At 49.1% G+C, this 27839-nt stretch overlaps 1 protein-coding gene across 1 annotated transcript; it reads right to left on the bottom strand.

Moving 5' to 3' along the window:
* Nucleotides 1–27839, bottom strand: CFAP45 (cilia and flagella associated protein 45). The gene is made up of 12 exons (XM_068993875.1): nucleotides 27822–27839; nucleotides 22156–22281; nucleotides 19158–19294; nucleotides 16779–16923; nucleotides 16280–16450; nucleotides 14909–15087; nucleotides 12758–12887; nucleotides 8335–8481; nucleotides 5769–5882; nucleotides 4987–5180; nucleotides 450–674; nucleotides 1–79 (listed from the first exon to the last, which is right to left on the bottom strand). Exons 1-12 carry the CDS (start codon nucleotides 27837–27839, stop codon nucleotides 1–3), a joined length of 1665 nt encoding a protein of 554 aa, XP_068849976.1.

Raw genomic sequence — 27839 nt, 5'->3', positions numbered from 1 at the left:
TCAGTTCACAGAAGTGTTGACTGGGATGTTAGCTTTGCGCTCAGCTTCAATGCAGTACTTCTCAGGAAGGCCGGTGGCTCTGCAGGGAAAACAAAGGGTGGGCGTAAGGGGTGGGGGTGGCGGGGCGGGGACCAAAGAGACAGCAGAAGCAGGCTTAAAGAACCTGGGGACCTGTATCCCTGAGCCTGGTCCCACCACTCATTCCCCAAACACATCCCTGTCAAGGCTCCAGCATCCTGCTAAGGAGTTCCCCAGAGAGCCAACCAAGGAAGTCCCAGCTTCAGAACATTCTGCAGGAGCCCCTTCAGAGGGCAACAGCCCATGTGAGCCTGGAGTCGGGCAGGAGGCCCTCCCTACACACCGTCCCTTCGTTCCCCTAACCCTGCACATTCCAGGCTGCCTCCCTGGGCAAGGGGAGAGCAACGGGGGAGGAGGGGACCCCAGTGCACCTCAGCTCCTCGAGCTTTTTCCTTTTGATGTCTTCAATGCGCTCATGCCGCTTCTGGGCCTCCTCCTTGAGGCACCGGCCCTCGTCGAGGGTGGCGATCCGGGCCTGCACCTGCTTCTGCCGGTTCTCCCGCACCTGGCGCCGGAGCTCGTCGGCGTGCTGCAGGCGCCCTGTAGCCTTTTTCTCCTCCTCCAGCCGCTCCTTTTCAATCTGCTCTCGCTGGGCCCTGAAGGAGGGACATGGGCTGTCGAACGGGCTAGGCTGAGCTGGCCCAACCCAGGGAAGGGTCTGGGGAAGTTCCTGGGTGGGCTCCTCTAGGAACATGCTTCAGAGACCAAAGCCCTCCCTTACCGTGGCTCAGAGACCAAGCCCAAAGGCTGTTCCCAGCCAGGCCCAGGTTCATGGGCATGGGACTCCGTCATGGGCATGTTTAGAAGGGCCCCTTGCTTGGCCTAAGCCTCTGCTATTTTAATTTTTGAGCAAAGGGCTCTACATTCTCATTTTTCACCGGGCCCTATAGATTTTGTAGCTGGCCCTACACCCGGGATTTCACCCCCCGGAAACTATCTATTTATTTATTTCTGGCTTTGCTGGGTCTTCATTGCTTCTCGGGCGTTTTCTTTCTTTTCTCCAGTTGCAGCAGGCAGGGCTACCCTTCAGCTGTGGTCACAGGCTTCTCACTGCAGTGGCTTGACTTGTTGCCGAGCACAGGCTCTAGGGCGGGCAGGCTTCATCAGCCACGGCACACGGGCTCAATAGTTGCAGCTGCCAGGCTCTAGAGCGCAGGCTCAGCAGTTGTGGCACATGGGCTTACTTGCCCCGCAACATGTGGGATCTTCCCAGACCAGGAATCGAACCCAAATCTCCTGCACTGGCAGGTGACTCTTTTATCACTGAGCCTCCAGGGAAGCCCCAGTGGAAGCCATTGTCCTCCTCTGCTCTCTGGTAACAATGCCCGACTCCTCTCCGCTTGTTCTGAGATATCTTTCCCTCTCTCCCTTACATCCCTGCCATTATCAGTAATAATGACATTAACAAAACCAACAAAGACAATGCTTAGGAAGTTCAAAGAAGTAAAATCTGTGATGTTGGCTCTCTTTAATTGCTGGAAGAAGAAGGAACTTTGCCTGTTATCTCTCACTGCTCCAACTCTAAACTTCTTTCAGGAGCCTCTTCCACAAGAAAACTTAATTGAACCCTGACACCCAAGGGAAAATGGCCAATGTAGACCAGATATGTTCAGAAAACAAAAAAAAGCTCAAATGAAATGCACTCACATCTCAGAGGAAATGCAATCATAGGCCATCTTGAGCTAACATCTTATTTCTTCCTCAGTGTAATCAAAAATAAAATGTAAAATCATCTTAGGCCAGGATGTCTCAACTGAGGTCACTCATACCCTAACCAAGAGCACCACTTCCCTGACTCACTTCCTTCAGTCGTCTTCCAAGCTCCGCCATGCATGGCGTGTCCTCTCAACTCCGAGCAACTCTGTTTTTGTTTTTTTAATTTACTTATTTGTCTGCACCAGGTCTTAGTTGTATATACAAGATCTGCACTGTGACGTGCAGGGTCTAGCTCTGACCAGGAATCAAACCAGGGCCCCCTGCTTTAGGAGTGTGGACTCTCAGCCACTGGATCACCAGGGAAGTCCCCCAGCAACTCTCTTACACCATGCAGATACCTCCCAAATGTCTATACCTTCTACAGAGGCTTCTCAGTTTATCAAAAGAAAACTGCTGACACTTCTATGAAAGCAGAAGACTCTCCCGCCTGCCTTGCCATTATGTTCCTATATAGAAAACAGCTTTCTATCGTTTCACATGATGTGAAACAGGGTGGAAACGGGGGACCTGTATGTGTCACCAGACAGCCCCTGAGGTGGCATGCAATCGGAAACCCAAACAGGAAGGGCCCAGTCATTCCACAGGATTGGGGCTAGGATCCTGGAGCCCGGCTGCATTACCATCATCTGGGGACTTTCAGAACTACTGGTGCCTGGGCCTCATCCCAGACCCGTTCAGTGAGAATCTCTGGCTGTGGTCCCTGGGCACCAGTACCTTTTGAAAGCTGCCAGGCATTTCCAAGAACCACTGAGTAGGGTAGGTCAGCTATTTATGCTTAGTCAACAGGCTGACAGTTAAAGGCATCCCTCTGTCCAGAAGCAGGAAGTCCATATATAAGCCATAGAGGAGGCTGTGCTTTTGAAGTAGGAAAAGCTCAATTGCTGGCCATGGCAGAGACGGTCCTAGCACTTGGAGATGCCCACCATGGTGATCACGTGGCCCTGGAGACACTAGGTCCCGATGCTAACCTAGAACAAAAGATGAGACTGAACTTCTCCAAAGGGCTGGTCTAGCGTTAATAACTGACTAGTCCATGTGCTCCAGGCAAACAAAGCAAAGAAGGGACAAATGGGTCAGTGGCAACAGTAGGGCTTTAATTTCTTTCCAACATGTATAGGGATTTCTTTGAAAGGAATGATGCTAAAGCTGAAACTCCAGTACTTTGGCCACCTCATGCGAAGAGTTGACTCATTGGAAAAGACTCTGATGCTGGGAGGGACTGGGGGCAGGAGGAGAAGGGGACGACAGAGGATGAGATGGCTGGATGGCATCACTGACTCGATGGACGTGAGTCTGAGTGAACTCTGGGAGTTGGTGATGGACAGGGAGGCCTGGCGTGCTGCGATTCATGGGGTCGCAAAGAGTCAGACACGACTGAGCGACTGAACTGAACTGAACTGAACTGAATCCAAGGAGGCAATGGCAACCCACTCCAGTACTCTTGCCTGGAAAATCCTATGGACGGAGAAGCCTGGTAGGCTGCAGTCCATGGGGTCGCTAAGAGTCTGACATGACTGAGTGACTTCACTTTCACTTTTCACTTTCATGCATTGGAGAAGGAAATGGCAACCCACTCCAGTGTTCTTACCTGGAGAATCCCAGGGATGGGGGAGCCTAGTGGGCTGCCATCTATGGGGTTGCACAGAGTCGGACATGACTGAAGCAACTTAGCAAGAGCAGCAGCAGTGACTGCTAAAGGCAACCCAGATGTCCAAGAGCACAGAGGCTGGGGAGGGCAGATATCTAAAAGGCAACCTGGAGTCCAGGGGCCAAAGCTTTGGGGCCGTTAAGGAAAGTGCCATCTTTATCAGGTATCTGGAGACCATGGCATGACCCTTGAGGGCAAGGAGAGCTACAAAGCCAAAGGACATCACAGCCAATGGAGGTAGGCTGAGGGTCCACAGTCCCACACAAGTCCAAGAACTTAGCTCCGGCAAGGACGACGATTCCTATAGACTGTTCTGTCTCTGCCCAGGAATCCAGGGGCCTGGTCTGGCATGCAACTAACTGGGGCAGTAGCAAGAAGGACCGAGAGCATATAGACCAAGAAAGCTGGGCTGCTCCACTCAATCTCTACCTATCTGAGCATAATTCCGGGCTGCTCCACTCAATCTCTATCTATCTGAGCATGATTTCTGCAGTTTGTACCACTCTGCCTCAATTCAAATTTCATTTGTTTCCTTTATTTGTTTAATTTTTTTGGTTTAAGCGGGGCTGCACTTCACAGCACACAGGATCTTAATTCCCCAACAAGGCAGTGATGTGCTAAGTCCTAACCACTGAACCACCAGGGGATTCCCCAGTTTGTTTCCTTTAATTTTTTTTCTTTTTTTAATCTTATAGAGTCTGAACCAGAGTAAGAAGAGAGTCTTTCCCAGTTAGGCCAAAACAGTTAGAGCTAGGAGAACACCACCGGTCTGGTGGTGGCAGATCTAACTAGTAGAAAGTAGAGCCGCTGAGACTGCTGGCTGCCTTTGGGGAGGAGGAGGGAGACAGAGACAGTGAGAGATGTGAACACTTAACTTCCACTTATGGCTGGAATTATCATTGAGCCAACAGAGAGAACAAAAGTAAAAGGATAACAAGCTGGCAAGGCAGGAAAGATGGATGCATATAGGTGAGGTCCATCCAGATATGAGTCTCTAACATCCTTCCTACATGAATGGGCAAGGATGGTGTTTTATTCATCTCTAATATCAAGACCATAGCATCCAGCACAGAGCCTTGAATTTACGTACTTATATATTCGTCAAATGAATGGCAAAGACCTCCCTTAAAGCCCTGCTCTGATGACTTGAAACCCAGAGCGTGTGAGTTCTTCTCTGTTCTCAACCTCTCCTGCTGCAGTTTCAGCCCAAACTTGCTGAGGAACATGGAGACAGAGACAGCAGAAGGGCCCAGAGTTATATCTTTATTCATGCTTTTAATGCTCCTGGGTAAATAATCCCAATAACCCCCAATTCCTTAAACACTTCCAGGTGTTATTAATATATTTCCATTCTCTAATAAAATTCTTGGCTCAAGTGTCTTTGAAATATTTCAGTCACCCATCGAGGTAGAATGCCCCGCATCAGCGCGGTCAAGGTGGCTGCGCATCTCTCTATGGACATGCCGGAAGGCACCTGTCCACCAGTACGGACCGTCCCTGCCACAGTACTCGGAAAGGAAGCCGAGGGTCCCAGCCCCTCCTACCGGAGAATCCTCTCGAACTCATCCCGGTCCCGTTGCACCTGGACAGCCAGAGTGTGCTCCTTGAAAGCCACCTGTTCTAGTCGACTTTTCCGCAGCTTGGCCTCTGTTTCCAGCTTCTTCTGTGCGTTTTCCTTTTCCTTTCTGCGCCACTCTCTGTCGGCAAACTCCTGATTGCGCTTGGCCCGCAGGGCATCCTGGGGAAGGAGAGGGTGGGGGAGGCCAGTGAGGGCGCAAAAAACACCCTCAGGTCCCTTTAGGAAGATGCCTGCTCCAGCTGACCCAGCCTGCTTCGAGAAACCTCTGGAATTGCTCTAGCAACAAGATTATGCTACGAGAGAACAAACGGAAACCTGTCATAGAACTTTCAGGTCAGAAGATACCCTGAAGGGTCATCTTGTCCTTCTCCCCGCCAACCCCACCAGCTTATCCCAGTTCTTCCCCTATACCTCAAACACCTCCAGGCGGTCCTGCGATTGCTTCTAATTTTAAAAACTGCTAATGATGGAGATGCCACAGTTTCCTCCTCCCGTGACACATTTCAATGGTTAGTTAAGGTTGAAAGTTCTTTATGTGGCAGCCAAAACTTTCTCTTGAATGTTAGGCAGGTAATGCACTCCTCCGTGCTTGCTGCCATAGGTGTCCCCTCCATCCTCAAACTACTGAAGCTGAGGTACCTCGCATCCTCTCTTCTATACCCTCACCCTTGAGGCTATTTTACAAGCCGTCCAAGGACGAGTTAAGGGGGTGTGAGGGGCTGAGGGAAGCCAAGATCGAACAGGTACCTGCTCTGCCTGGTAGTCCTGGGCCTTCTCCTGCATGGCCCTCAGGCGGGCAATCTCCTTCTCTTTCTCCCTCCGGATTCTCTCCTGCTCAGCCTCAAACTCTGCTTCTCGGGCCTGCCAGGAAGAAAAGATCTCATAGAATGGCTCCCATCTGCCCCAGCCTTGCAGAAAGAAACTGAGCCCCTGTCTGTTCAGTATGCCCCCTACCCCTCCCTGACTCCGTTTTTTTTTTAATTTATTTTTAATTGAAGGATAATTGCTTTTTAACTGAAGGATAATTGTGTGACTCCTTTTAATGTAGGGCAACATGACTGGCAATGCATAGCTATGAAACTAATCAGCATTTGTAAGATGCTTCACTGCTTACAAAGTGTCTTCTCCTGTAATATCCCAGAGAGTCCTCGCAATGTCTCATGAGATAGATACTCGATATGAAGAAACTAGTGCTCGTAAAATTCAAGGGTCCTGTCCAAGACTGCACAGCTTGTAAACCACCAGACAGATTCACCTACAGGTGAGCCCAGACTTCATGCTGTGTCCTCTACTTCACAATTTCCAAGTTGTAAGGCCTCTGGGCCAAGTTTCTAGAAATAGAACTGTGGCTTCCTGCCTGTCTTATAAAGTACAGCAGGTGGAAGTTATCTCATTAGTCCTTGGGCAAATGGCCAGCCCTATGATGTCCGGTCCCCCAGTGGTTGGCAGTTACCTAAGGAGTGAGCCATCAAAATTAGTTCCCTTTGCCACCTCTCTGAAAGTGCAGACATAGCCCTAAAAGCTTTCTATATGCAGCTTCCCAACTACCATTCTGGGGTATTCATAAGACGAATGGCTTCAGTTGGGTGGAAAAGTGATCACCCCATAAAGAATCTTCCTTAGCCTTGTTCTACCTGTCTAGACTCTGTGCACCACAGTGCGTTATCTGCTGTGAAGTGTGCATGGCTGGATGTGTGTCAAGCTGGTCTCTTTGCTCAGCGTTGCCCTATATGGCAGGGCAGGGAACTCTGGAGGCTTCCACCACCTATCTCTGCCTTCGGGGCAGCCTTTAGGGGAAGCCTCAGCTGTAAGCGTGGAGACCACTGTGAGGTCAGGGAGGGGCTTGCGATATCCTTGGAGACTTATGGTGGGTTGTGGTCATGCCCAAGTACCCAGTCCCTTTACCAGTCTCCACCTCTCTCAGCTCCTTCTGCTAATGACCTTTCTGGGTATGAAGGTCATACATTGTCCTTTCCTGGTCAGAAATCTAGGGCAATTCCTCATCATTCCACACTTGCGGTGCTGCTCAAGGTCCAAGGCCTCCCCAACAACTGCTCTCAGCTCTCCATCATCTCACCACCTCATTTCCCACCAGAGACTCTCTGCTGCAGCCAATAGACCTGTTCACAACTCCTACACGTGATTGGCTTATTATCACCACCGTCATCCACTCAGGAACAGTTGCTGACGTCCACATGAGGTACATGGTATTATTCTAGGTATGTTCAGCCTAGTCTGGTAACTGGACACCCTGAGGCATTTAGGATCTTTTTCATCACTCAGTTACTAGGTTTGCAAGAAGTGAGTGATTAGATGAGACAACACACATGAAGCACTTTAGCACAGAGCCCGTGCATAGACTAAGCACTTGATAAATGGTAGTGGTATGATCGTTATTATGCAGAAACCCATGTTCCAAGTCTTGCATTCTCACTGTTGCCTGCATATAGCTGGCATTCAATGAAGAAGCCAGAACCAATAAGCAAGCTTTGCTGAGCTTCATTTTCTGTGGTTTGCATTTGGAGTACTGAGGTATATCAAACATGCCTTTTCCAATTGTACCAACACCCTCCCCCAGTAAGACTTCCTTAGAGAAGTGTGGTGTCATCACAGAAGCTCAAAGCTAGGAGGGGAGACAGGACTGCCACATGAGGAATTGAGTAACTTTTCTCCCTTCTCTTCTGACAGAAATCCATGTTCACTCCATCTAGACCATGTCTAAAAGCTTTTCTTTGCCCTCCATTCCTCACAGACTCCAATCACGCCATCGCCCCAGAAAGAATCAATGCATTCGTGAGCTGCATATCTCCCTGGAACTGTTCTCATGCATTGCTCTCTGCTCCACAGTGTATTTGTTCTGGTGGTTGAAGGCTCTGCTTTCCAAATCTAGCACCAAGTAAAGGGTGCCCAAGATAGGAATTTTCACAAGAAATTTACAGGGCAGCTGACTCATAATTACTGGAGATATAATTTTCCAGGTCGTGAGGAATCCCCAAAATCTTCACTTTTACCAATAGTTTTAATTTTCTTCCCTACCTGAACCTGACCCTCATCCCAAATTCCAATCAAAGGTGTTAACAAGGATAACATGCTAATTAGGGTGTCCTTTGCAGGCTATTCTCTGGTAATGAACAAGGAGACTGGCCAGGTAGAAAGAAAAAGGAGCCAGGCCCTTGAACTAAGGATGTGAATTTTCAGGCTGATGACGTGACTGCCTTCTGCTGAGTTCACTCAGGACTCATGCCTACCCCTCCCTGAGACAGACATTCCATTCCTGCTCAGAAGTCCCAGGCATCAGAAGGCGGGTCCCTACCATCTTCTTCTTGGTGAACTCCATCACCATCTGGTCAGCCAGCTTCTCCTGAGCCCGCAGCTCTGCTTTCTGCCTCTGGGTTTCATCATTGATGCGTTTGATCTCAGCCTGCATCTTCAGCTTTTGCTGGTGCCTCTGTTCCAGGTCCTGCCACCAAAGGGAGAGAGCCTCAGAGAAGAAGAGAGACAGAAAGATACTGGCCTACCAGGATGGAGAGACACGGATGGAGGCAGGGAAAGAGATGCACGCTCTGCAGTCTAGTTCTCATTACTGGCCTTGATTCAAACTATTCTTTCCAAGATCACGAATGACCTCTTCTAGCCAAACAGCCCTTGGCAGTCTTCATCCACCTTGACTTTGTGGCAGCCTTGACACTGTTGATCTCTATTCAGTCTCAAGGAGTAAAGGCTCCTAAAATTCTACTCAGTGTCTCCCACATGTCAGGCAAAATCCTATCACTTGTTCATAATGTTTTCCTCTTGCCTTCAATTCCCTTCTCCTATTCTAACCCAAACTTATGGTCTCTGTTCAATAATGATAATTAAAATAATAAAGTATGATGCTAACTGAGTACCTTTTTTGGGCCATGCCACAGTGTCTTAGTTTCCTGACCAGGGAGGGAAACCTTGTGCCCTGGAGTGGAAGTGCAAAGTCTTAACCACTGAACCACCAGGGAAGTCTATTCTTATGAATAGAAAGTACTTTATATAACTTTATATAACCTACCTCTAATCCCTAAATGTACCCCCCAAACCCTGAAAATTAGGTCTTGTTATCTTTCTCATGCAAATGGAAAAACTGAGGCCCAGAGTTTAAGTGACTTGCCCAGGTCCACAGAGCTAATAAACTCCAGAGCCCAGAATTTTGGAACCCGGTCTATCTTAATTAAAGTTCCAATTGTCTCTGGAACTCTGACTTGATTGCCCCAAGTTTTCATTCTCTCTGCATTTCTGAATTCCCTTTGCACCTAGGATGGTGATATACCTCCTGGGATTTGATTATATGCTGCTTTGTGGGGCCCACCCACTTCCTGAGTGTTCATTCTGTCCCAGCCAGAGGACAGGGACCACGTGTCACATGTCTTCTCTTTCCCAATACTGAGAGGAAAACAGCAAATACTCAATAATGAGGCAAGGAAGATGGGGAAGAAGGTGAGAGGCAAGTGAGAAAGGGAAAAAAAAATCTCAGAAGCACAATGAGTAATGGAGATCAGAGTCCACATCATCATGAGTGACAAGATCCCTTCTAAGAAATGAGCCGGAGCCTTTGAAAGCGCCCAGTGGTCAGACCACTTCTGAGTACATCCCCAGGCCCTGATGCGCAGGGGCACTGGGATCTTGGGCTGGGTCCTCCCTATCCTCTCAAACTTGGACTCCTTGCTTCAAACTCTCGTACCTGTCAACTCACGCTTCAAACTCTCGTACCTGTCAACTCACCCCACCTCCCACGCTGCTCCCAGACGCCTCCACATCTTCAAAGACTAACCCCCGCTGGTCTTCCAGTCCTCTCTGCCCAGCTTCTGCCCTAATGCATCCCAGGCGACGCTGCTGGCCCTCGCTCAGCTTGGCTCGCTGCACTGTTCAGGGCCCTTCCTCCAGGGAGCCTCCTGAACAGAAAAGCACAGTGCTGTCTGCCTCCCGCCAGGTCCGTGTGGCGCCTGAGTCATGACCGCCCGCACCCCACAGTCTCCACGCGCCAGCCTCCTGGCTCACTCCACAGCCCCTGTCCTGCTGCTCCAAATCCCACAGCCTCTCTTCCTCATCTCCCTTTCTTCCTTTCCTTCTTACCTTTCTTTCCCCCATCAGTTTTAGGCCCGATATTGGTATTCAGAGTGAAAGCAAAAGTGTTAATCCTTTGTCTGACTCTTGCAATTCTGTGGACTGTAGCCCACCGGGCTCTTCTGCCTATGGGACTATCCAGGCAAGGATCCTGGAGTGGGTTTCCATTCCCTTCTCCAGGGCATCTTCCCAACTCAGAGATTGAACCCATGTCTCTTAGGTCTGCCTACATTGGCAGGTGGGTTCTTTACCATCTGAAGGTAGTATTTAAACCCACTGACCCTCAAAGCTAGAAAAGCTGCTGACTTCTGATCTATGACATATATATAATCATATATTCATTACTTTACTTCTTTGCTTATTTACTTTTTTTGGTTTGTTTTTGTGGGTTCATTTCATTTTCAAGAAACCAAAGAATTTTCCCTGTTTCTCATCTTTGAAGCCATTGCAAAGCAACCCCACATTGACTCCTGACACTCTCTCCATCTTGCTAGCAAGGTGGGAAAAACTGGTGGCTCAGCTGGTAAAGAATCCACCTGCAACGTGCAAGGCCTGGGTTTGACCCCTGGGTTGGGAAGATCCCCTGGAGAAGGGAAAGGCTACCCACTCCAGTATTCCGGCCTGGAGAATTCCATGCACTGTTCGCAAAGAGTTAATGCAGTTCTAAACTGGTGAGGCAGAGGTTTCTATCTCTGCCCCATAATACTTCCTGAAGACTCAGGGAGTGCCTAGAAGGACAAGAAAAGGACAATGACATAACACCTGAGCAACTGTTGACTCAGCGACACCTGGAACTCTCTCAATGAGCCCCTGCGTGTGTTCTCAGTCGCTTTAATTGTCTCCGACTCTGTGCCACCCTATAGACTGTAGCCTGCCAGTTTCCTCTCTCCCTGGTATTCTCCAAGGCAAGAATACTGGAGTGGGTTGCCATGCCCTCCTCCAGGGGATTTTCCCAACCCAGGGATTGAACCTGTGGCATCGCTTGCATCTTCTGCACTGCAGGCAGATTCTTTACCACTGAGCCATCTGGAAAGCCCCCTCAGTGAGCCCACCAATGCCCATTCCCCACAGCGAATTTGGGTTCTCCAGTATTCTGCATGTCTACCCCAGACCTATCCTTTCTGGCCCTTTCCTGAGCCAGGAGCTTGGCCAGGTCTTGTCTGTCTTCTTGGCCTTGTTGGTCCCCTTCTCAAGCAGCTCACGAAGTCGCCTGCCCTCTCATCTTCCCTAGCCACCCAGTGATGTGCCTCCCACTTCTCACACTGTTCCTTAGACTGCAGGCGCTCTGAGAAGCCTTCATAATTATGAGGTCCCCTCCCCATGAGACCCAGCCGGGCCCCCTGTCACCCCTCACCATCAAGTGCACTGTGAGATGACGATTCAGTCATCATAAACATGGGGGAAGAGGAGAACAATGAAGGAATACAGGCTCCTCGAGTTAAATGCACCATTAGGCAATAACCTGGCAAATCAGAATATGGGGCATTCTTCAAACCAGCTGGCCTGAGTACTTCAAAATATCAGTGTTATTAAAATCAGTGAATGGATAAGGAAACTCTGCCAGATCAAAGGAGACTTAGGTGAATACAGTGTGTGAATCCTGATGATTCAATCCCTGACTGAATCCTGGTTTGGAAGAGAGAAAACCATGGCAAACACATTTTTGGAACAACTGGGTAAATTTGAAGGTAGATTAAATATTAAATGATATTGTAGAATGGTCAGACTCAAAATTTTGATGGGGGGATGTGATAATGGTACTGCTGACAAGCCAATGTCTTTGTTCTTCAGAGATACAGGTTGAAGCATTTAGGCAAAGTGCCAAGATATGGGAAACTTACTTTCAAATAGCTTAATAATAGCAAAATACGTATATACATCTAAAAGAGACAAGCAGCTCCATGGAATTAACAATCATTAAATATAGGTGAAGCACTGATGGGTGTGGTATAGTTCTTTGAATGTGTCTATGTGTGCAAAATGTTTCCAAAGTAAAAAAAATTGAGGAGGAAAAGAATAAATGCTCCAAATGCTGGCCATGTACCTCCTCTCTGAGCCAGGGGCTTTCATATATTGCAAAAGATCCAATAAGGCCAATAGAAGGGGATTTTTTTAAGTCTACTTGGTTTGAGTAGCTATGTTATTTATTTCTTATGCAATGGAGATGCCTACTAATTTTAGATAGGCTAACAGGAAAAAAGGTTTGGCTTGTCCATACAATTAATGACACTGGGATGCAACGTACCTTGAGTGAGGTAACAGCAGAGAGCCTGGAACTAAAAGACAGCTGCTGTTCATGTACAAAGTATACAATATCCCAAGATAATTGAGGGAAGACAATAAAACATCCCTATGTTTATTTGTGCAAAGCATGCAGCAATATCTTTCCTTGGTGTGTCCATTTACACAGATATGTCAATCCTGGACCCCAAGTCCCAGGAAGGCAGGGACAGTATCTAAATCACTGCTCATCCTCATGAGGCCTCAGTCAAACAAGTGTTTCATATGGCAATAAAAAGTTGACGGTGAAGATGTTGTGAAACGTGCGTGTGTCTGACGGAACATCAGCCCACCCCCTCCAACCCCACAGCGTCGGAGGGCTTTGTTGCTGGCAGAACTTGGCATGATCTGTGCAGCCCAGTTACCCTTAGATCCTCCTCTTGGAGCTTTTCCATGTATTCCAGCATCTGCTCCTTCTCCTGCTCCCGCTGTTCAGCAAGCAGCGATCGCTCCTCCTGGTTCTTTTCCATCTGTTCCACAATGTGCCGTCTTCCTCTGGGAAGAAACAGTGCCAAGGTGTCTTAGACACCAAGAGTTCAGGTCTCTGTTCTAACCTCCACCCAAATAACACCCACGATGGGAGGCATTGTAGGGACAACGTGATGAGTGCCCCCTAAATACCACTATGTTCCACAAGTGGGGTCAGTCCTTTCTCTTCCAAGCTCCTAATTCTGGGGCTCACCCTTCCTGAGATTCCCTCCCTTCATTTGTTTGTCCAAGAGTGTGCCCATAAGACACCTTCTCCTTTCAGTACCTGAGGTCTTCTGAAATCCTACCACCTCCCAAAACTTCCCAAAGTAATCACAGGGAGTGACCTTCCCAAGCTGATTTCCCAGAGTTAAGAAGCCCACAGTAACTCCTTTCTCTGGAGCATCTGCTCTCACCCAGTGTATCTTGTCGCCCCACTCCATCTACCATGCCTAGTTAGCTAACTGTCCTTCTTATATCCAATCTCATATTTTAAGACCATCGGCTGCTGGTGTACAGGGCTGAGTCTGAGGAATTCTCTACACTCAGCAGTACCCTTGCTCAACAATAGAAAGCAGAGAAGCCAGATTCTAGAGTCAGTGCAGCCAGTGACTCCCTAACCTTGGAAGCATCTGGATCCCATGATCTCTGAGCAAAGGCTGGGAGAGTGGGAGAAGACACAGATGAGGACGAGTATCTGTGGGAAGGAGTATGACACTGACATTCAGAGAGTACTGTTGAATGGCGTCATGACTCCATATGAAATATACTAGAGCCACGAGCAAAAAGAGTTACATGAAAGCAGGTTTAGACTCGGTATAAGGACCAGGTGAACTCATTAGAGCTGCCTTAAAAAGGCAGGGATTTCCCCTCCCTTGGAACTGTTCGCGCAAAAGACGAAGAGCCATTTAGCCATGAAATAAACTTTTCATGGGAGCCTACTGTATGGACCAGGTACCTGCTAGAAGGACACAGATGAACGGCGCAAGAGAACAGAATACAAATGGGGAGAAAGAACTGCCATTCGGTGTGGTGCAAGGACTATTTATAGGGGTAATTCTTGTATTATATGGTTGGCATTCTAAATCTAGGACACTATGATTCTATAATTTACCTGCTTTGGGATTTGTCCTTTCCTGCAAACTGGAGGGGATTAAATTTATTCATTCTAACTTGTATTAGGCATTTACTACAGTCCAAACATTCTGGCAGGTCAGAAGCTACAGAAACAAGACAGGGACCCTGTCCTCAGTGAGCATACAGCCTGGTGAGGGTGAGGGAGCCGCAGCACAAGGAGGGGCGTGTCAGACCACAAACACAGTGTAGGGGCTCCAGAGCAGGGAGGCTCGAAGCTTGCCCAGTGAAGTCAGGGAGGTTTCTCAGGGGAGGGGAGAGCAAGGCCACATTATGAAGGAAGAGAGAGCATTTTCCGGGGTGGGAGAGGAAAAAAGGAAAGAGAGGGTATTCAAAGCTGAGGGAACAACAAAAAATAATGAGATTATATGAAGACCTGGCATGCTGGGGGACATGAAGGAAAGCCTCCTAGAATGGATGGCAAGAAATGATGCAGAATGAGGGTGAATCAGGGCCGTACTGTGAAACACCTGCTGTGATCTTAGAAACAAGCTTTAAGACGTTCTACAGTTGTTTGGGATTGGACATGTACACACTGCTGTGTTTAAAATGGGTAACCAACAAGGACCTACCATATAGCACATGGAACTCTGCTGAGTGTTATGTGGCAGCCTGGATGCAAGGAGAGTTTAGGCGAGAATGGATATATGTATATGTATGACTGAGTCCCTTTGTGGTTCACCTGAAACTATCACAACATTGTTTGTTAATTGGCTATACTTCAATACACAATAAAAATTAAAAAGAAAAAAAAAAAAGAAGCTCTGTGGCTTTCTGAATCATTCCATAAAGGTTTTGTGATAATAACAAAGGATGATAATGACCATTTCTCATGTCCTTCTCTGCAAGGCTATATGGACCTAAAGATGCATGGAAAAGACTTAGAGAGGGAAATGCCACAACCACCTCTTTACCGGATTCTCTCCTCCCTCCTCTTTCTGTCTAGCTCCTCCTGCCTTTGAACAGATTTCTGCCGCTCCACCTCCATCATCTGATCCAACCGCTTCTCCTCTGCATCCAGTTCTTTTTGGATCAGCTGCTTCTCCAGAATCTGGGCATCCCGAATGGCATGGCACTTGGCATTGAGGATGATCTGGAGAGTGGAATTGAACTTGCGGTACTAGGTCTGGGAGTAAGGACGGGGATGGTGGGGGGGTGGGGTGATACACCACAGGGATGTGGAAGCTGGAGTGGGGAGAAATGGGAGCAGAATCCTATCAAGTGTGCTCACAAACCCAGAAAAGCAATAGCATCTTTCAGGGTACTGGGTCTGGTGTTTGGGGCAGAGGGGGGGTCATGGATCACTCTTTGGGAATAAGATGAAAGCTATGGGTCTTCTACTTCATAAAATTCACTTACATCTATACACACAAAATTTCCATAAAACTTTAGAAGTTCATGGTCCCCTTAGGGACCCCTGAACCTCAAATGAAGACCTCCCCCCAATTCTACTCTTCAGGAAAATAAACATTCTTGCAGAGGCCGAGCCACTGGATTTTTAAGCTAAAAGAGCCCAACCTGACACATAAGGAGATGAAAAAATCAGGAGCCATCAATAAGAGCTGTGGAGTAAAAGCTTTGGAAAATAAAAGGAAGCATTAAGGAGAGAAGATTTGCCTGAGAGACAGAAACTCTGGATGAAGAGGGTGGGGAGTCAGCATTTTTCCTTTGGCCAGGAAGTGAACCACATGCAAATGAGTAACACAATAGAATTCAAATAGGCCTCTGGTCTTTATGCTCTGGCTAAAGGAAGCACTTTGAGAGCAACAAAAAGAACCCCATTGTATCCACCACTGTATGTGGCCAGAATTGAAGGAGCAGGATAAAGATACAAGTAACATGTATTTTTCAACCCGCAGTTTGCAGAGTATCTCTCATATATTAGCATATTACATCCTAATAATGCTGCTTAGTAGTTTCACCACCCTCATTTCACAAACGAAGAAAGTTTGACTCAGGGAGTGCAAGTGACTTGCTGAAGGTCACACAGCAGGCACTCCATAGGTAGAGCTCTCCTCAACCCAATCTACTCCATTCGCCTGCCAAGGCCAGCCCCTCACCTTTCAACCCTGCAGCCCATCTCTAGCCCATGTTTTCAGGCGTGTGAATAACAGATAGGAGGAGGAGGGATTCCCTGGTGGGCCAGTGCTCAGGACTCTGTTCTTCCACTGCACAAGGCATGAATTCAGTCCCTGGTCAGAGAACTAAGATCCCGCACACTGAGTGTGGCAAGGTCAAAAAAAAGAGAGAGAGATGAAAGCAGAGAAGGAGAATGGAGAGCCCACCTTTTTCATATCCTTCAGCTCTTCCTCCTGCTCCATCCGCAGCTGGTTGGCTCTCTGCAGAAGGTTCTGGGCCCTCTCCTTGGCTGCCTCCTCCAGGTCGCTGAGCTTCCTGTTGTTCCTCCAAACCATTTCCTTCTGTTTCATGATTTTCTTGCGTGTGGTCACTGTGTCCTACGGGAGCCACGCTGGCATCAGCGGGGACTTGCTCCAGCGCTCCGTGCCCTGGGCACTAGCCTGGCTGCCATGGGTGACCTCAGATGAGTTGCACATCACCCCATCACACTGTCACAGGCCAGAGGTTTCCCAGCCTGGCGTCCTCACCCCTCCCCTGGCCCCGCAGTTGCTCCCACCAGATCTTTATTCTGTAACACATCTTCAGCACATTCACACCTTACTTCAGGGTCCCCTAACTAAAGCTCCCAGTCTTGCGGGAGGCTGGCCTCTCCCCAGCCCTTCTCGTCAACCCCCACTCTGCGAAGATGGGGTCGGGGTTAGGTACCACAATGGCTTCCTTCTCCTTCTTGAAGGCCTGCTCCCTGGCCTCGAGTTCTTCTCTAGTCAGGACGTGGGATGCCCATTTGATCCGCTCAAACTCCTCAGGGCTCAGGATAAGGGATTGCCCGGAAGGGTCCTTGGTGGGAATGCTGACACAAAGAATGAATAAAATTAGGCAGGGGTGGGGGGGGGCGGGGGTGCTCTTAGCACTACTCTGCAGGCTGCTCTGCTCTCTACCCCACCCTCATCACTGCCCACCCTGCTTCAGAGAATCGGGCAGGAGAGACAGCAGAATGGGTCCACTGGGGAGAAGCAGTATCAGGCAAGGGTAGAGTAGCATCACCGGCTAAAAAAGGAACATTTTAAGAACTTTGTCTAAAAGGTCCGGGTCACACGTTACCTCCTCTGCTCCCGCCCCCATGTACCCATACGCATCCACCTCCTCCCCTCCGCTGTCCCTGCCTGTGCTGTGGGCAACATCTGTTTGCCTTTCTAGATCACAAGCTCCTGTAGGATTCAGGCTCTGCTGTAATCCCACAGGCAGCCCGGTCTCTGGCTCAGCACTGGGCACAGAGTGAGGACTCAAAATAAAGCTGCCGAACTGAACTTTTAAAACAGATGATTCCTCAAGAATGACATGAAAAGGGCAAGGGCACGCCAGATGAGGATGAAGTGGAGGCCAGTGAGGAACGAAACCACCCCTGTGCCTCCAGCCCAGAGGGAAGCTTTGAACCCTAAATATTAATTAAAATCAACAATAGCCAGAGACATGTCTACAGACTTTCCTAGCTGCCCAACGCATTCAACAAACCAATAGGTAATTATAATGATTACAAACAGATGACATACATTAGCGATGGAGCAGGGGAGTGGGCATAAAGCTGCTTCTGGGTGGGGCGTCTAACAGGCACATGGCAAACAGACGCAGATGGTCTGAGGCAGGAAGTGAAACCTCATCCCATAAAACTGGTTGGGGAGAGGTGTCCAGGAGGTGGACACATGAGTAAGTGGACTTGAGGCTTAGCCAAGACTTTGTTTTTCCCTGGGCGCTGTGGCCCCAAACAGCCTGGGATCTGGAGTGACTAGGAATGATGTGAATCTGAGACAGCGTCTCGCGTTGTTCTCAGAACCCTGACAAGCTACCCGAGACTTTGCCTCCAACGTGTTTTTTAGGGCTGGACCAGTCCAAGAAGGAGCCCTTGGGACTTCACTGGTCGTCCAGTGATTAAGAATCTGTTTGGCTTGGTAACAACCTAGAGGGGTGGGATGGGGACGGAGGTGAGAGGGATGTTTAAGTGGGAGAGGCCATGCGTAAACCCATGGCTGATTCATGTGCGTGTTTGGTAGAAACCAATGCAATACTGTAAAGCAATTATCCTTCAATTAACAATACATTAAAAAAAAAAGACTCTGCCTTGCAATGCAGGGGACGCTGTTTCCTTCCCTGGCTGGGAACTATGATCCCACATTTGGCAGAGCAACTAAGCTTGCACACCGCAACCACTGAGCCTGCGCACGCTGGAGCCTGACATCCCTCAGGACTCAAGGAAGATCCCGTGTGCCCCTACTAACACCCGACTCAGCTAAACACACAAATAAATAAATAAAGAGAAGGAGCCCTTTCTTGGGCCATAAGCGTGTCTGCAGGACTGCTACCACATCTGGCCCTTCAACGCCAGAGCTGACCAGACGGCGCTCTTGGACCTGTGGACCAGCCCTGCCTCCCCAGATCGCGACACAGGATGCATTTTCTGGGAATGCAAGTTTGTCGTGAGTGGAGCCATAGTTGGAAGAATGGTTTGGAGAATGGAGCACCAGCAGAAGAGCTAAACCTCTGAGTGACAGGGTTGGCTCCCTTCATGTGACTGAGCTGGGCCTAACCCCACAGGAGGGGCCCAAGCAAGGGGGCTGCTGCAGTCAGGAAGCCGTGCTGAGCTAATCCCAAGGGAACCCCAGAGCTTTGGGGAATTTCCTCTTCTGGCCTCAGAGCCTGGGAAGAAGCCCTGGGACTAATTAGGCATCTGGTCAGTTTTTCCTTTGCTTCAGATTCTTGATGCGGCCAGAAGGAAATGACTCATCTGGACACCTCCCCGACCCAGTGCACTATTCAGGGCTCAGAAGGGACCCCCTCCCCCAAGAACCTACCCTCTACCAGCCCCACAGGACCCACAGTAGCCAGTAGCTGGGAATCGAGGGCAGTGGCGGTAATAGATACAAGGCGGGGAGAAGCAGGTCAAAATGGAGAAGAAACAGGAACCAAGAAACCAAAGGCAGGAAATGGATAGGAAAGAGGTGGGGTCCGCAGCGACAGGACAAGACCAGGTGGGCTCCCCCTCCCCCAACACATGTCCTCACAGAAGGGCTCCGTGCCCTGGGTACTCACATTAGCTCCCGGACCATGTCCCGGGTGATGAGCTGGATGCTCTCCGGCTTGTGGTCCAAGTCCAGCGCCGTGAGGGTTTTCCGAATGGCATGCTTGTCTCGGAGCAGCACGATGGGGCTGTCACTCCAGGTCAGGGGCTGGGGGGTCAGGAAGGGCAGCTTAGAAGCTGGTCACCCAACTTCTTGCTGGTTAGCGGAGGGTGGCATCTCCACCCCATCCAGCGTCAGGGGAAATCAGCTGGAGCCCAGACTGCAGGGGCACCCAGAGTAGCCAGGGCACTGAGCAAGCAGCGTGGCGGCCAGATGTGATCTGTAACGACTGGCTCTCCGAGAGCAAGGCTTCTCTATAACTCGTGCAGATACTCCCAGAGGGATGGAGGCCCAGGGAGAGTTTTGCTAGTGTGTGTCCATTCCTAACCTGAAACCATCAGGAATGAAAATTTGGGGTATTTTGGTTCTTCTCCCTCCATCATTTACAAAAGAAAAACTAATTAGCTCTCTTGGACCACATTGAGGGTCTTTAGCATACAGTTCCTTAGGGACACATTCAATCTATGGTATTTGTTATTTTCAGTCTTTTCTAATTATTCATTTACTTTGATTCCCCCCCCCCAAAAAAAAAGCCCTATGGGGGAAGTTAGAAATATGGCCTGGTGGATCTGCCCTTAAATCTAATATGATGAGGCAGTCAGTGAGTTAGAATTCAGCAAGGAAAACACAAATTAGATACATGAGTTTTTTTCAACTTTCTGACCATGAAGGAGTTAGATAACAAGAAAACAAAATCATTTGTTTCAGGGAATTGTCCACAGAGAAGAGGACTTCATGTGTCATGAACACAGTGTCTGTGATCCTGAGTGCAGGCAGGGGCATGGCTTAGGTGGAGCCTTTCCTGTCTGGAGACCGGCACTGCGCACACCCGTTCCCGGGGTGCTGCTGCCGCCTGGCGCCCGTCTCTGCTTCCAAGTGGCTCAGCTCAGTCAGGTCACAGGCCGCTTCTGCCCTCTGCTGCCGGCTGGGAGGCTTCCGAGACTCTGGTCCAACAATAAGCCCAGAAGACTGAGCCAGGAATAGGCAGTGTGCCACCGCCCCCTTTGGCAAGCCAGCAGGACTAAATCTGGAGAAGTGGGCCATTTCCAAACCTGTCTTCACTTTAGCTAGAAGAGTCCCCATGGACTCAAGACAAATAAACAACATGACTGTAAGTGAAAGTGAATTGCTTTGATTCTTTCCCTTGTCAATAGGAAACAGCTTCTAAAGGCAGAAAGATACCCATCTGGAACAATCTGTAAAGTCCTTTTTGATTCACAGTGAGAAGACTGAAGGGTAAGGGTAGACATCAAAAAGACCCTGATGCTGGGAAAGACTGAGGGCAAGAGGAGGAGGCAACAGAGGATGAGATGGTTGGACAGCATCACTGACCCAGTGGACATGAGTTTGAGCAAACGCCCGGAGATAGTAAAGGACTAAGAAGCCTGGTGTGCTGCAGTCCGTGGGGTCACAAAGAATTGGACATAACTTAGCAACTGAACTGCAACAAAGGGGAGACATCAACTCTTCTCTCCCTGGTCCACCTGCAGCTAGTGGTGTTCACGCCAGTGCTTAAATCACTACTGGTGTCTTTCTTCTTTTTCCCTTTCCTCTATTTTTTTCTCTCTTTTTTCCTCCCTTCCAGTTTTACTGGGACATAGTTGACCTACTGTTTCAGTTCAGTTCAGCCACTCAGTTGTGTCCAACTCTTTGTAACCCCATGAACCTCAGCACGCCAGGCCTCCCTGTCCATCACCAACTCCCGGAGTTTACTCAAACTTATGTCCATTGAGTCGGTGATGCCATCCAGCCATCTCATCCTCTGTCATCCCCTTCTCCTCCTGCCCCCAATCTTTCCCAGCACCAGGGTCTTTTCAAATGAGTCAGCTCTTAGCATCAGGTGGCCAAAATATTGGAGTTTCAGCTTCAACATCAGTCCTTCCAACAAACACCCAGGACTGATTTCCTTTAGGATGGACTGGTTGGATCTCCTTGTAGTCCAAGGGACTCTCAAGAATCTTCTGCAACACCACAGCTCAAAGGCATCAATTCTTCAGTGCTCAGCTTTCTTTACAGTCCATCTCTCACATCCATACACGATCACTGGAAAAACCATAGCCTTGTCTACATGACCTTACTATTTAGGTTTAAGGTACAGCATAACTATTTGATTTGTCATCATGAAGTGATAATCACAGTAAGTTTAGAGAACAGCCACCATCTCATATCGATACAAAATTGAAAAAAACAGACAAATTTTTCTGTGCTGAGAACTCTTAGGATTTACTCTCTTAACAGCTCCCATGTCCCTTTTCTTTCTCAATCTCTCACCGCTCTTCTTTCCGCATCTCATTCTCTTGTTCTCCTCCCTTCCCACCTTCTGACTGTCATGTGTAACCAAGATCGCTCCAAGTAACTCTCTGGCTCTCCTTCTCTAGTCATCAACCTCTTAGACTGGGTGATATTTGCAAATAAATATTTACTTGCTCGTTTTCCAAAGCAAAGTAACTGTTTTAGCTGAGCAGCTAGGAAAGAAGGATGATTTGTGTTCTACTCTGAGCTATTCTTGGATGGAGGGGGGATTATGTTGAACAACAATTATGTTGTTCTATATCTGCAAGCCTGGGCCACCGACACTCAAATGTTTCCATCACAGGGCGTTCGCTGAGCAGAGCAGACACTGAGGGTTCAGCAGCTGAGCCTCCGTTCAGCATTATAACACATCTTCAAATGCTGCACAGATGTAAAGATCTCAAGGGTGGAGGAAACCAGGTAGCCTGTTTACATGAGCCCCACAAAGTGTCTGAGCTTGTCCACTAGAGCCTCAGAAACCCCCAATTCCTTCAGTCTGATAGTTCCCTGGGAGAGGGGGTAACCTGTCCAGAGCTAGCTTTGTCCTGAGCAACACTAGCCAGTTCAGGTCACTGCCTCCAGGTGACAGCTCCCTGGAGGGACTGAGTGACCATTACCTTGATAGCTCCAAAAAGGCTCTCATCCACCTCGGAGCTCAGGGCTTTGGTCCGATAGCGAGGCCTACTCCTTGACCTGTTGGAACCAGTAGAGGCGGAGCTCAGCACGCCAGCTGTGCTTAATGGCTGCAAGGAGAGGCAGAAATTTGGGCTCATCAGTACCGACCGCCATCTGCACCCAGGGCAAGGCAGACGCTTCGCCAGCCCGTGCTGAGGGAAGGTTGGGTGGGTGTTTGGGAAAGCACCTGGGTAAATCCTGAAACACAGGAGATGCCCTACAGGGGCAGTGACTTCCCTGGACACCAGCCCAGCAAGAAGGAGGACTTCTGAGGTTTCTGAGCTGAAGAAGTCCAAGCCCTTGTGCAGCAGGGAAGGAAGGAGGGCAGGAGGATGATTCAGTGTCAGCCCAGCCCTCGTTTCCCGCGAGCAGTCTCTTGTGAGGCCACATGGGCTCTCCTCTCCAGAAATGCACAGTGTCGTCACCTCCAACCTCGTCATCTGAACACCAAGCCCCCTTCACAGCTGATGCTACCATCTGACCTCCTCCATGCCCCCACCATCTCACAAGGTTACGGTAGGGATCCGAGGACACTAACGCTGAGAAGCACCTTGCACACAGCCGGCAGGTGGTTGATGCCTGATAAACTTCAGTGGATGAACGACTGCCAGCTGCAATCAGGCAAACAGGTTCACCCTGAACTTGTGTCCACCAGGAGGCTCTGACTCTCAGGACTCCTTGAGTGCGCATGTACGTGCACGCATGCTCAGTTACTTCACTCGTATTCCACTCTTTGCGACCCCATGGACTGTAGCCCGCCAGGCTACACTCGATTTTCCTGGCAAGAATACTGCAGTGGGTTGCCATGCCCTCCTCCAGGGGAACCTCCTGACCCAGTGATCGAACCCGCATCTCCCGCATTGCAGGTAGATTCTTTACCACTGAGCCACTGGGAAAACCCCTTGAACATGCCTGAGTCCGTTTTTAGCCATCCAGTACTCTTCTCGGTTGGATCCTTGTCGCTCCCATCTAATGAGCTGAAGGAGACAGGGATCATCTCCGAGCATAGAAGCTGAAAACATCAGATAGCTGCCTTCCAAGCCTGGGCAAAGGACCTAGGTGAGCCATCAGCTCCCCCAAGCCTGACAATGAATAGAGAGCTAGTGATATAAGAAGGGGACGTGGAAACCCCTTCTGACAAAGGCAGCAGTGGCAGTCACACCCTGTGTCTGCGGCAATGCTGATAAGGGCACCAGGAGCAGCTGCCATGATAAAGTGCCAGCCCTGGGGGTGGCATCAAGGGTCTTTGCCAGGCCAGTGCCGGGTTGTGATTTGGGCCTCAGTTCTGGCTGCAGTTCCTGTGTGTTTTCATTTTCCAAGCCTAGCTGCCCAGCCTTGGCGTGAACTCTGTGCACTCTCCAAAATCCTCTCCATACATTCCCTTCTCCCTAAATTGGAGTTCTGGCTCTGTTGTTTATAACCAAGAACCCTGACTAACACAACCTCCATTCCCCAAGGTCAGTCTCGCTTCAGCTCAGCCTAAAGAGAAGTCTGTCTCCAGGGGGCGGTTTCTGTGAGGACTGTGGGACAACTCCAGGGTTACCCTAAATCTCATTCTGGAGGAGCCCCCATCTCCTGCAGTTCTCGGAGATGGAAGACCCTGGTGCAAAGGGCTGGACGCGTCAGGTCGACCAAGCCTGGGAATGAGCAGCCGTCAAGGGGACAGGGTGGACAGGGAAATGACCGTGCATTCCAGGTCACTAAACACTGGACGATATGTTTTGAATGCTCTCTCTAATCTGCCATGACCACAGAGAACTCCCTGCAGCACCTGTTCCACCTGTGGCAGGTTTTTGCGGCAAATCGGGCAATTATTCTCCGGCTGGCTCCATTCCATACAAGCATAGCTGAGTGTGCCCTTCCCTCCCAGCCTGGCACAGCCAGCAAAAGGCTCACAGAGGGCGCCTCGCTTTACAGCCTCTGTCAGCCCCAATACAGCAGAGAAGAAAAGCTTGAATTCATGAAAAGTAAATACAGGAGCCCCAAGGATGCCTAATAACAGACTCTGAAGGGTTATTACATGGAGAGTGGGGAGCAACAGCTCCCCTTTCCACCAAAAATAGAATAAGAAGGAATGAATAGAGTCCACAACAGGTGGGACTGAGGCAAAGCTTTAGGAATAACCTGAAAAGATGGAGGGCATCGGATCACAAGAGATGGTGTCAGTTCCAAGGGGAAAGGTACAGAGTCTGGCATGTAGCAGGACCTCGATATGCATTTGATGAAGAATGAATGAATGAAACCAAGCAAAACGACCTCTTCGGGTCTGCAGACCAGACTGAGACAGAAGCCTTTCCAGAATATACCACCACTTCACATTTTCCACATCACGTATGTGGTCTGCGCTGGGGAAAATAACGTAGGTGAAAGGGCTTTGGAGCACAGATGGAAAGCATTATTGTTGTTTTGCGTTTGTTTTCCTGTTTCTTCCCCTCAGGCTTGGGCGTCCACCAGACTGAAGGATCCTCCAGCGCTGGGACTGTGTCACCTCCCTCCTACGCCCTTGGTACCCAGGTCAAGAGGAAGTCACACAAGAAATACTCGACTGCCTGAGCCTCGAAGTCAGAACAGAGGAAGGAAAACAGATGTTGACCACAGAAAAGCAGCCGCTGGGCAGAGCAGAAGGAAGCGTTGAGCTCTGGGGTTGGGTGGCTGAGAAACCTCACTCGGGAAATGCTGACTTTGAAGCCACAAGCCTTACACCAGGGTTAGAATAACCAGTTTTGCCAAAAGCAACAAGAAGGATTAGGGAGGTCACTGCATAAAAGTACTAGAAAACATGAAGGAACAAGTAGAAATGGAAAGTTAGATCCCTCTGGGCCAGAAGCAGTAGCCAAGAGGTTCTTCCAGGAGGTGAAGGGCTGGTTTTATTTCTTGCATGACTTAACAAATTATAAATATCCCCAAGCAGCTGACCTGTGCCGAGAGTGCTCATCTTCCTTGAGGGAAGGCATCTCTGATAGGGAAGGAAAGACCTTTGAGGAGACAAGGATGATTGGGGAAGAAGAGGATTGAGACAGAAAAAGATGCCAGCCCTAACCTTTCTGTTTTCCTTTTGGTGACCTCGCTGACTCCTTAACTCCTCAAATAGCATCCCCTCCTAGGTCTGTAAGAATTCAGCCCCTGCTGGGGGCTCCAGGAGAGACTCTGGTACAGAAAGATTAACGGGTTAACCAGAATAAGATTTTTACATCATTATAGATGCAGGGTGATCTCCCTAATGTACCAAGTTTGAAAGAAAGCAGATTATAAGAAATATCCAAGTACTGCAGTAAAAACGCTCTTACGAAACCGAAATGTGGCACTGAAAGAAAGTTCACAAAAATGTTTAACAGTAATTTCAGGTGAGCATTAGCATCTTAAGGTATTTCTCATTTTGAATAATGATCTGCATTGAAAAGGTAACTCTCTTTATGGCTGAGACAGGGGAAGGGGGCACTATTTTAACTAAACAAAGCAGCGGATCTGGTACCCTGACTCTGAACACAGAGAGTGCAGCCCTTCAAAAGCTACAGTGCCAGATGTCCTGAGATCCGGGATGTCCAGCTCAATTCCAACAAGACAGAGCTGGAACAGAGCTGGAACAGGGCTGGAACAGAGCGGTGTGGAGTTTCCCTGATGTAACTGTAACACCTGTCAACTGAACAAAGACGAAGCCCTGTCCTTTCCTGGGTGTGCTCTCCACTGAGGGATCTAGTTTCTTTCGTACATAGGTTCACCACCGGCTTCATGCTCTTGACCTGATTCTACCTCCTTTTGGTTAAGAAGAAGGTGGGGATGCCCATGTACCAGGCATCTTGCCTTGCACTCAGGTCCTCCCTCTCCTCAAAAACAACCAGGTTGGTCATCTGTGGGGTACCATTTGAAGATGACATCCTACTCAACACCGAGACCCTGTCCTTCCTTCTGGGGGATGTTATTTATTGTTTTTGTAAGGGTCCTAGAGGTGTGCCTAATTGTGATCCTGTCTCCAACCATCACCTCTCCCCACTCCTCCAAACAGCCTGAAAAGCTAGTAAGTAGCACCACACACACACACACACACACACACACACACACACACACACATACACACACACACACCCCTAGCCTGCCAAAGGGCAGAGATCACTAACTTGACCCACTACTTCTCAAAGGTGCTCATATGCCCTGTCCTGTCCAAGGGACGTCAGAAGGGCTCAGTCCACAAACCAAAGCCCCACTCTGAGTGGCCCTTGGATGGGGAATCCCTGATTTGGGTGCGCTGAAGCCCACAACTCTAAACAGGTGCAACTCACTGATTCATTTGACTTGGAGATAAGACATTTTCCAAAGAGGAGAAAAAGAGAACTAACACTTCCTGTGAGCCCTTAGATGCCAAGTGCGATGCTAGGACCTCACAGACATAGTACCGGGCCCATAAACCTACGTGCAAAAGAGACACTAGATCCCCGGGTGGAGATAAATATGGACATCCAGGGATAAATATGCATCATAAAAAGCATAAGTGAAAGGAGACCCCCACTGCAACATTGCAGAAAGTCCTCAGAAGTTGGGAACTGCTCTTCTCCAGAGATTTGTTGCCTTTATCATTAACAAAGCTCTTCTAGAAACTCCAACTTGGGGACCCTGAATTTGAACCGCTTAGTCCCAGAAAAGCAGAGTGACCTCTGAGCATGAAGTGTGTCCACAAGTACATTGAAGGAGCTACCTTTGCCATAGGGTGTGCACCCAGAAATTCTAAGGTTATTTCCAGTAACCCAAGGCTCCAGCACCTACCCTCTGCCCCATCTCACTTATCCCTCAGGGACCACACCATCCTCCCTGGATCCCAGACACTACTTTCTTACCTTCTCCCAGGCATGCTGTCCTTTCAAACCCTCATGTCATCCTGTCCACCCCAGGGAACTGCAGGCCTGCTAGACCAGTCTCAATCCCTCCAACTGGGGTCTCCTGCATTGCAGGTGGATTCTTTACCAACTGAACTATCAGGGAAGCCCCAATCCCTTTCCAGGGACTTTCAAATCTGGTACCCTATCCATTCATTCACTTATTGGTTTGCAAATGTTTGTTGAGTAACTGGGAGTGACCCAGAGCCCCAATAACAAGAGAAAACTGAGGTTCGGGGACATTAGGTGACATAGACATTGTCGCACTACTAGTCAGACATGGTGCCCTGACTTTGAACACAGAGAGTGCAGCCCTTAAAATACTGCAGTACCAGATGTCCTGAGAGCCTGGATGCTCAGCTCAAATCCAACAAGACAGAGCTGGTGCCCGGCTGGAACAGGGCAGGCACAGGGCCCTGTGGAGTTTCCCTAACTTAACTGTAACACCTGTCAACTGATCAAACATGAAGGCTTGTCCTTTTCCTGGGTGTGCTCTCCACCCGGGGATCTAGTGTCTCTTTTGCACATAGGTTCATATAGGCAGAACATAACCTGTAATCTGGCCTCCTCACCAGTGTTTTTTCCACGTCACATCCCACAGTCCCCAGCCAGATGGGAGGGGTAAGTGGATTGGGACAGCACTTTTCCAGCTCCTCGGCTAGGCCCCAGATTACATTTCCAGGCTCGATCGACCCCACTCCTTATTTCTCTCTTGGATTCCCCCTCCGGACTTCCCTAACCTCTTCTAAGGCTGTCAT

Source organism: Capricornis sumatraensis, chromosome 2, assembly GCF_032405125.1.
Source record: "Capricornis sumatraensis isolate serow.1 chromosome 2, serow.2, whole genome shotgun sequence".
NCBI lineage: Eukaryota > Metazoa > Chordata > Mammalia > Artiodactyla > Bovidae > Capricornis > Capricornis sumatraensis.
Note: the sequence above shows the minus strand (reverse complement) of the source record. Positions and strands in the feature narration are given on the sequence as shown.

What these genes read in the sequence shown, in the direction of transcription:
- CFAP45 (XM_068993875.1), bottom strand. An exon ending in AGGAGGGAGGAGAGAATCCG is followed by an intron (nt 12,888 to 14,908) that starts GTAAAGAGGTGG and finishes GTTTCTTCCCAG; the next exon opens with AGGAAGACGGCACATTGTGG. An exon ending in GAGTTCGAGAGGATTCTCCG is followed by an intron (nt 675 to 4,986) that starts GTAGGAGGGGCT and finishes TCCCTCCTTCAG; the next exon opens with GGCCCAGCGAGAGCAGATTG.